Source organism: Lynx canadensis, chromosome D1 (assembly GCF_007474595.2).
Source record: "Lynx canadensis isolate LIC74 chromosome D1, mLynCan4.pri.v2, whole genome shotgun sequence".
NCBI lineage: Eukaryota > Metazoa > Chordata > Mammalia > Carnivora > Felidae > Lynx > Lynx canadensis.
In genome coordinates, this window is record NC_044312.2 from 103,836,945 (window position 1) to 103,846,795 (window position 9,851).

The 9,851-nt window shown below is 39.7% G+C and overlaps 1 protein-coding gene across 1 annotated transcript; it reads right to left on the reverse strand.

The window, feature by feature from the left end:
• Nucleotides 1-563: 563 nt before the first annotated feature.
• GLYATL2 (glycine-N-acyltransferase like 2) lies at nt 564-8,198 on the reverse strand. Its single transcript, XM_030333880.1, has 5 exons — nt 8,121-8,198; nt 6,884-6,991; nt 4,302-4,428; nt 4,037-4,208; nt 564-972 (listed from the first exon to the last, which is right to left on the reverse strand). Exons 1-5 carry the CDS (start codon nt 8,196-8,198, stop codon nt 564-566), a joined length of 894 nt encoding a protein of 297 aa, XP_030189740.1.
• Between the last annotated feature and the right edge of the window lie 1,653 nt (nt 8,199-9,851).

A 9,851-nucleotide genomic window follows, 5' to 3' on the forward strand; every position in this document is an offset into this window, starting at 1 on the left:
AAGACACACAAGTCAACCTACCCAGCCCCTGTGATTAAAAGCCAATCAGAAAACCAAATGTTCACTGATGGCTACATAATTTAATTCAGTAAAATATCTCAAAACTCTTGAGAGGGCACCCAGGATCAAAAGCTGAGGGCTTTTCAAGGGTCCTTTGGAAAACTTTGTCAGAGGAAGGGGAGAATACCAGAGGAGACACTTCTCAAAACAGTCTTTTTATTCTTAAACATAGAAGCATGAAAAAGTAGTAGACTTTCATGAAAGAAGACTTCAAAGAGGAAAATGTTGCTCTGAAAGGGTTATCTTGGCACTAATGATTGACATTGGATGATTTTAATTCTGAAATGTCTGTCACCATAAAGGAAAAACCTAACACCGAAAGTTCAAGCTTCTAGTTCTCTGTAATGTGGAGGAAGACAAAAATGTTGTACAAGGGTGGGTTAAGTAATGCACGGAACCAAAATAATTGGATGTTTTTGTGCTAATACAAATTATCATGATTGTATGTGAACTGATACTTTTTTTCACTGATGAGGAAGGCTTGCAATAGAAAATGGCACTAATCAACAATATTTCTCAGGACTGCATTTCCACTGATGCCAACCACAAGAAGCAGCCTTAAACTTCAGATCCCTCAGTGCCTGATTGGATTCTTCTTTATGTTCTGACATATGAAAATAACATGACACTTTTTTCTGAATAACATAATTCATAAGGTGAACACTGGTTTTCTTCATATAGCCGTGCTTTTGGTATTTGGGGACAGTGTAGCCCATTCTCATCTCACAGGACTGTTCCATCACAATCCAAGAGATAAGGCGCCCCTCTGGACCCAGCACACCGAATCCTGGAAAATTCTGGAGGCAGCGTTCAATATATTTCAAGCTCCTATCATTTTTCCCAAATGTCCACTGTTCATTCACAAGCCCTGCATGGGAGGGATCCAAGGAAATGTTCTGAAAGCTTCCTTTCCTGTCAAGAAAAAAAATGTGCATTTATTCAGCCAACATTTACAAAACACCAGGATTGTAGAAAATGAATATGACACCAATCCTTTCCTTGAGGATCCCACAGCCTAGAAGAGGAAACAGGTGGACAAAAAACTAATTCTTTGTCCCCTTGAAAATGTTCCCAAATAATTAAGAGGGCTATCACCCTATGTACTTAATGATACATTTCATAACAGAGAGTTAGCATCATATAGTACAGTATATCTCAGAAAAGTCTAACCATTTATCCCAAGGAAGAAGATAAGCATATGTCTTAAAAGAGGAAGGCTATAGATACACCAGAGCAGTCCTCAATTTTGTTCGAAGATGCATGTGTGAAATATGTAGTTTGAATTCTCTCCCACAAAATATCTAAAGACACAAGGTAATACTTCTTTCAACAGATATTTCCAAAAAACGTGTATCACCGGAAGATGAGAGCCATGTTGATCTTAAGCTTCATGTGTCCCAAAGCCCATCACCACATACCTCTAGGAAAGTACCAAAAATGAAATTTAACAAGCACCAATACAGGAAAAGAATATCAGATTTTTTGGTGATAACAATAGGATTTCATCCTGATTCTCTCACTGGACAAGTTATCTGAGACTGAGTCTTCTCATCTGCAAAATCAGAATCACATCCTCTGTGGGTAGGGGAGGTTGGGACAGATGGAAGAGCCCAAAGAAGTTTCAACTATCTGCCCCCGGGAGAAAGAGTTTTCAGGAATTCATCAGTTTTAAGGTCACTTTATGTCTGCCAGTAAGTGGGGTTGCTGCACACTAAATTGTCCACACATGGGTGGGGCCTTCTTTTCTCTCTGCCTGCCTGACCTTTCCTGGCCCTGCTTCTTCAGAGATCTCAAGCATCTCACCTGACCTTGTCTTGTGGCAGAGCCAAACTGAAGCTGGCAAGATATCAAGATATGCATTTGGGTTTAGAGGAAAGAAAGATCACCTTAGGGCAGGTACTCCATTCCAGATTTTCAGAGTTATAGTATTATTGAATCCCCATTTACCACTTTTCCCTATGCATATGTTTCTTCTAAGATTCTCATGGGAACACAGCTGGGCCACAGCAAGATTTGAATATTGTTGGCTCTCCTGGCTAAATTAGTTGCATGTGTGAGCATATGTTTTGATTTTATTTTATTTTTTGAATTAGCAATATAATTATAGAGCATAAATGGATATTAATGAAAAATAATTCTTTCTTTTTTCTTTGATCTCCTATTATCCAGTTACCTTCTCTAAAGTCTACCAGGAATGCAATATATTTATGTAACCTTCCAGAGGTGTTTGATGCAATTTAAGATGTTTACATACTATGATAGCACACTGTATATATTATTCTATTTTATTTGTTGTGTTTTTTACTTAGCATTATATTTTGGAATTCTTTCCATATTAGTTCCTATAGAGCTGATTCCTTCTTGTTAATGGCTGCATATTATCCTTTGTCTGGATTATACCATAAGGAATTGACCTGCATTCCTATTGATGGACACTTTGGTTGTTTCTACGTTATGCTATCACATATTGATTTTATCAAGGTCTTGGGGCACCTGCATGGCTCAGTCAGTTAAGCATCCGATTTCAGCTCAGGTCATCACCTCTCAGGTTCATGAGTTCAAGCCCTGCATTGGGCTCTGTGCTGACAGCTCAGAGCCTGGAGCCTGCTTCGGATTCTGTCTCCCTCTCTCTCTCTTCCCCTCCCCTGCTCACACTCTCCCTGGCTCTCAAAATGAATAAACATTAAAAAAAATTTTAAATAAATGTATCAAAGTCTTAAAATCCAATTTGAGAATATCTTCCATTTAATATATATATTATGTTACCCAACAATTCCAACTCCAGGATTTATCTTTCAGAAATATTTATACAACTTGTGCAATGATCTGTTTACGAAGACATTTCTTGTAGAATTTTTGTTATTAGGAAGAACTGGAGATAAATCAAAAGTGTGTTAATATGGGAATACATAATTGTGCATCTCCCTCTTATGGAAATCTATGCAGCTGCCAAAATACATGAAGATACCCATATGAGCTTACATGAAAGGTTTATATAACATATTGAATGAGAAAAGTTGCAGTACAATAATTTCCTATGTTGTAAAAACAAAAGAAAAAGGAAAACAACAAAACCAATTCATACACACAAGTACTAAAAGCATACACACTAATATTAAGAATATTTACACCTGGGGGCGCCTGGGTGGCTCAGTCAGTTAAGCATCTGACTTCGGCTCAGGTCATGATCTCATAGTTCATGAGTTCAAGTCCCACGTTGGGCTCTGCACTGACACTGCAGAGCCTGCTTGGAATTCTCTCTCTTTACCTCTCTCTCTGCCCATCCCCTGTTCTTGCTCACTCTCTCAAAATAAATAAATAAACTTAAAGAAAAAATTTACACCTGAAAGAAAGATTGCAGAGAATCTAAGTGGGCAAACTTTCGCTTTTTACTTTGAATGCTTGTATACTTACTTGGTATAGCATGCAGTATTTTTTAATGTTTATTTATTATTTTTGAGAGAGGGAGAGAGACAGAGACAGAGCACAAGCGGGGGAGGGGCAGAGAAAGGGAGACACAGAATCTGAAGCAGGCTCCAGGCTCCAAGCTGTCAGCACACAGCCCAACACTGGGCTTGAACCCATGAACCTGAACCAAAGTCTGATGCCTAACTGACTGAGCCACCCAGGCACCCCTAGCATGTAGTATTTTTGCAAGAAATTGAAAATAATCTCAGTAAAGATTCTCTATGTCACCATGATGTCCTGTACCCTCCCAGGAAGGCTCCAAGTGAGTTAAATACATATATATATATATATATATATATATATATATATATATATATATGGAAAGAACCTCATCTAGTGAAGACCCTGCCCATGCTCAGCAAACCTCAGCTAATATAGTTCCCTCCCTTTACCGCTACAACTGTGTACCCCATAATTTAGTCTCAAATCTTGCCTTTCCAAGTCTGGCCCTTACGACAACTCAATGATTTCTTATCAGGAATTTGGGAAGCAAAAGGCAAAATCTCACTTGGTATCGTCATCCACTTTGGGCATTTTAAATGACTCCATCACATCCACCTGGTCATCATTGGGTTCCACCGGCATTTCTGTCATAATGAGTATCGTCTTCACGTAATCCACCTGCACTGATTTTGAAGCTGAAATCTTTCTTATTGCCTCTTGCAAGCTCTCTTGGCAACCTGGAGAGAAGAGAAAGACAGCCACTGTCTGCCCCCTTCCACATCTGCTGTGAATGAACCAGAGGTCTTTGCTTCTTAACTCAGATCAGTTACCTTGGATCTGGAAGACTTGGTCCCAATTGATAACCTGGGGCCGTGCCAGGACTTCCTCTAACTTGTCAGGAGCTTTGGTGAAGATTTGGTAAGTGTTGGTATAATGATCCAGGTCATCCTTCATCTCCTGATACAACAATCGGTCAACCTTATTTACACAGCAGTACAATTTACAAAATGCTCTTGCATATGCCTGGAGCGCTGCAGACTCCATTGTTTGATACCCTCTGTTTTTCCCAGAGGTGTGGGCAGAAAATTGCCTTGGAATCCCTTGAGAAATAAATCACTATTCACAGATTTATGCTGGTCGCTTTTGGATGGTACCCTGAAGGCACCTGCTCTTGGGACGGTGCTTAAGGACCTTTCTTGCCTGGGATGGGAGGTGCACCAGCAGGGTGTGTTAAGGGTCTAAAAGAGAGAGTGTCTACCTTATAGGGAGAAATAATGGGAACAGGGTTGGAGTCAAGACTGTGGGTCTGTGAGAAAGCCATGCCTAGGCTAATTCTGACTTAGCACTCTGGTGCTAGCATGGTGACTGGCCCTTGCTGTGCAAGTGAACAGAGAGGACTTTTAGAAAGAGTCACGCCTGGGTGGCGCAGTCGGTTAAGCGTCCGACTTCAGCCAGGTCACGATCTCACGGTCCGTGAGTTCGAGCCCCGCGTCGGGCTCTGGGCTGATGGCTCAGAGCCTGGAGCCTGTTTCCGATTCTGTGTCTCCCTCTCTCTCTGCCCTCCCCCGTTCATGCTCTGTCTCTCTCTGTCCCAAAAATAAATAAACGTTGAAAAAAAAAATAAAAAAAAAAAAGAAAGAGCCATCACAGCGGGTTCACAGCAACACCTGGAGGGGAGAGCCCAGTCTCTCACTGCCCTGCATTCTTGCTCACCTTCTGCAGCAGATACTCCCCTGGGGGTTTTTACAGGTAAGGTTGGGTTCTAATTCTCCTGATAACTATGTAAATGGAGAAGTGTGGGAGGAGTGGTTAAAATATCTGGGATATTTTTAAAAATTTTTTAAATTAAAAAAAAAATTTTTTTTTGAGAGACAGAGACAGAGCTTGAGCGGGGGAGAGCCAGAGAGAGAGGGAGACACAGAATCTGAAACAGGCTCCAGGCTCTGAGCTGTCAGCACAGAGCCTGACACAGGGCTTGAACCCACAGACTGTGAGATCATGACCTGAGCTGAAGTTGGATGCCCAACTGACTGAGCCCCCCAGGCGCCGCTAAAATTTTTTTTAATGTTTATTTTTGAGACACAGAGAGACAGAGCATGAACAGGGGAGGGTCAGAGAGAGGGAGACACAGAATCTGAAGCAGGCTCCAGGCTCCAAGCTGTCAGCACAGAGCCCCACACAGGGCTCGAATTCACAGACTGCGAGATCACGACCTGAGCCGAAGTTGGATGCTTAACAGACTGAGCCACCCAGGCGCCCCTATCTGGGATATTTTAACTCTGGGATGGAAGGGATTCTATACTTATACTCCCCAAATCTGAAAGATGGGAAAGACATTTTTATTAAATAGACAGTTGGCTCTACAACACAGGTTTGAACTGCATGAGTCCACTTTCAAGCAATTTTTTTTTAATTCGGTAAGTGTATTTTCCTTATGATTTTAAGGACATTTTCTTTTGTCTAGCTTACTTTGTTGTAACAATACAGTATATAATACATGTAACATACAAAATATGTGTTAATAGACTATGCTATCATAAAGTCTTCTAGTCAACAGTAGTCTATTAGTAGTTAAGTTTTAGAGGAAGTCAAGAAATATATGCAGATTTTTGACTGCGCAGGGGCTGGTGCCCCTAACATCTGCATTGTTCAAGGGTCAACTATACATGATGTATCTGTAGTTTAACAATACTCTGACATAGTAATTTCTGTCAACTTCACTTTTTATAGTGAAGAAAGCAGCAGTCTTCCCACAGTCACACAACTTGACAGATTTAGATCTCAAACCCAGTACTGATTCAAATGTTATTGGATTATGTTCATTCAGGTCCAAGGAAAACAAAACATTTCCTAACCATTTCCAGCCACAAACATCTTGAGGTATATGCCTGTGATTAGAATCTCAATGGAAAAGAATTGACCAGGGGCACCTGCATGGCTCAGTTGGTTGAGCGACCAACTCTTGATTTCTGCTCAAGTCATGATCTCACACTTTGCAAGATTGAGCCCCGAGTCTGGCACCTCTATGAGTGTGGAGCCTGCTTTAGAGCTCTCTCTTCCCTCTCTCTGTCTCTCTGTCTCTCTCTCTCCCTCTGCCCCTCTCCCATGTGCTCACTCACTCTAGATAATAAAATAAAATAAAATAAAATAAAATAAAATAAAATAAAATAAAATAAAATAAAAAATAAAATAATTGACCAGATGGTATCCCAATGTTATTAATAAGCCCTGCATCACTGGCCATTTGGTTTACACCCATGCCTTATTTCACTGCCCCCTCTCCCATCCAAGCAGCCATTCCAAAATCTGTATGTATCAGGGATGCCAAGGTTCTCAGCTTCAGTCCCTTCATTTACACACAGAGAACATCCTGAACATGACTGGCTTGGCATTCAGTAACTAGTGCTCTCACCTCTCTCTGAGGCCGAGTAATGACTATCTGATAATCTGGCCAGGCATCCACCAGCACCTCCATGTTGAATGGATTTTTATTTTTAATGTTGAAAACGGCACCATATACCTACAAGAGCAACAGATCAAAACAGGAGGAGATGAAGTTTTTCTTTGAGGTAGGGTCTTGGAGGTGGTATGGGCAATAAAGCCAGGAGACAGGAGAACTTGACAAGATCAATCTAGTGCTTTCAGGATGCCTCACTGAACTATCCATCAGGAAGTATGCTGCAAAAAAGCCCAGGAAGGGTCCACAAAAATCTAAGTTAATCAGTGAATCATTAGGAAATGGCTCGTCTGACATTTTTTCATTCATTTTTTAAAAATCCATACCATCTTTTTCATTTCATACTATACCATTTTTTGGCACATATTATGTGTCAGATTTGTGTCAAGTGTGGAAAATCCAAAGGTGAGTATGATATGGCCACTGCCTTCAAGTTTACAAGGATGGGGAAGTATATAGTTTGATCACAATAAGACACATATTCTGATAGATGCATGCATATGGTTGTGTGGGATCTCAGAGAGGAAAGTCACTACCTCTCTAGGAGTGGTAGGAAACTTACAGATAAAGTAATATTTGAATTCGGTCTTCAGAGATAAGTAAAATATTTTCCTGGCAAAGCAGAGAAGAAAGGCAAGTAATTCCAGGTGAGAGAAAAAGCATGCATGAGTGCTTGAAGTTGTGGCAGATTATATCATCCCTGTTGAGCTTTGAGGGCTCGGTGATTGTAGCATGTGGTATATGGAAGAGACATGTTGGGAGATTAAGCGGAAGAGGCTGGGACATTTTGTGATAAACCTCAGAATTAAGGAGTGTGGACTTTTGTGCCTTGGACATGGACCACTACTGAAAGTTTAAAACAAGGGAGTGGTATGATCATATTTGTGTCAGATAGATGACTCCAGTTACCAAGTGTAGGTAAGCTAGTAATATTGTAGAAAGGCAGATATTGTAATAGTCTGGAGCAGATAAGGAATTCTACTAGAGATAGCAGTAGAATGGATTCAAACAATGTATAAAAGAGGAGAAGGAGAAGGAGTAAAGTAGGTGTCTGGATATGGGTATTAAGATCATCCTTGCCAAAGAAGTCTGACTTTAGACTTGTATTTCCATCTGCCTGGAAGGTTCTGAGCCCTGAACCTATATTCCCACACTTTACCCCTCTCTCCCAGATTTCTCCCTGCTCTCTCACCTTCAAGGACTCAGGGATGCTCTTTTCCAGGGATTCATACAGAATATGCAGCTTCTGGGATTCATGAAGCACAAACATATTGTATAGCACCTGAGCCTCCTTCTCCCAGGAAGATGACCTAAGGAAACAAACATACAAACAAAAATACCTGGAAAGATGAGACAGGTGTCCAGCAAGAGGAGAAAAGAAAAATCACATAGGACATCATACACTGCCAAAAATAAAGGGCTTTAGAAATTTTCAAGTCCAAACCTTTCATTTTGCAAGTGAGAAACTAAAGCCTGGAACTGCAGCTAGACTCAGGGTTCATTGGTGATCTTTCTACAATTCCATGGAAAGTACCGTAACATATTTGGTGAAACAAATATGATTTGAGAGAGATTTGATTTTATTTGATTTGATTCAAATCAGGCCAAGAATCTGAGGAGCAAATGTCTTCAGCTGTCCAGATACAAATGAAGAACAACGAATCTTTTCAGAAAAACTATCTCAAGGGACCCTGAGATCCCTGGGCATTGAAACACTTGTGCAAATGTTGTCATAGGATCAGTAGTATTTTCAGACATCATGAAAGAATGCAATCTTCCTGGAAAGGTCCTAGAGACTATATTGAGTATAGTCACTTTTTCCTACGGAACAAAATCATAGGAAGGAAAAAATTGTTGATCAGGAATGAAATTACCCAAGTATAAACTGGCAAAATCTAGAAACTTGAATTATACCCTAGCAATCTTAAAAATAGAGCAAACCCTTTTATTCAACAATTCTGCTTTTAGAAACTCATCCCAAGGAAGCGATAATAGATATCTATAGATATGTAAATATAAGGAAATTCACTGCAGTATTATGATACTATAAATTTAGAAATTATCCCAAAATGGGGTGTTTTCTGTCTCAGAAAAACATGTGACTGTTGATCTCGGAATCATGAGTTCATACCCCATGTTGGGTGTAGAGATTACTTAAATAAGTAAAACTTTAAAAAGTAGAAATGATCCAAATCCATTATAGAGGAATGCTTAAGTTAATGATGGCATATCTAAATTACGGATCACTGGGCAGACATGAAAGTAATGTCTACAAAGTGTGTTTAATGACAGAGGAAAAAGTCTGTGTTAGAAAGTCAGGAAAATATCTAATATAATACCATGTGGGTAATATAAAGATGGATAGGTAAAATGGTTAGCCATGTATGTGTATGTGTGTGTATATTCACCTCGAAGTCTTTCTGAAATAAAGTAGTATATAAATAAGATACACATAGGAATTTTTTTCCATTCTTATACCCATGAATATGTATATATATTTATATTACATATACCCGATCGAAGTATATATGATACTTAAAGACATTTATAAGAGTAGCCATATTTTCTAAAAAACTAACAAAAACAAGAAACTCAGAGCAATTTTGATGGCTTATTGAGGAGCCATCATTTTTTTTTTAAATCATAACTATCCTGGAAAATCTAGCACCTATCATATGGTATTGGTGTATGTAGCCAAAATCAAACCAAAAGGAAGTACAGCGATTAAGAACATGGTCTTTGGAGTCAAACAGACCAGGACCCAAACCTTGGCTCCTCTACTTGCTAGCTGGGTCACTTTAGGTAGATTACTTTACTTGAAACTCTCTGAGATTTACTTTCTTCATCTATAAAATGGGGATAATCATACCTACTTTGTGGGTTGTCCTAAGGATGACATCATGAAATGTATATGTATATGAAG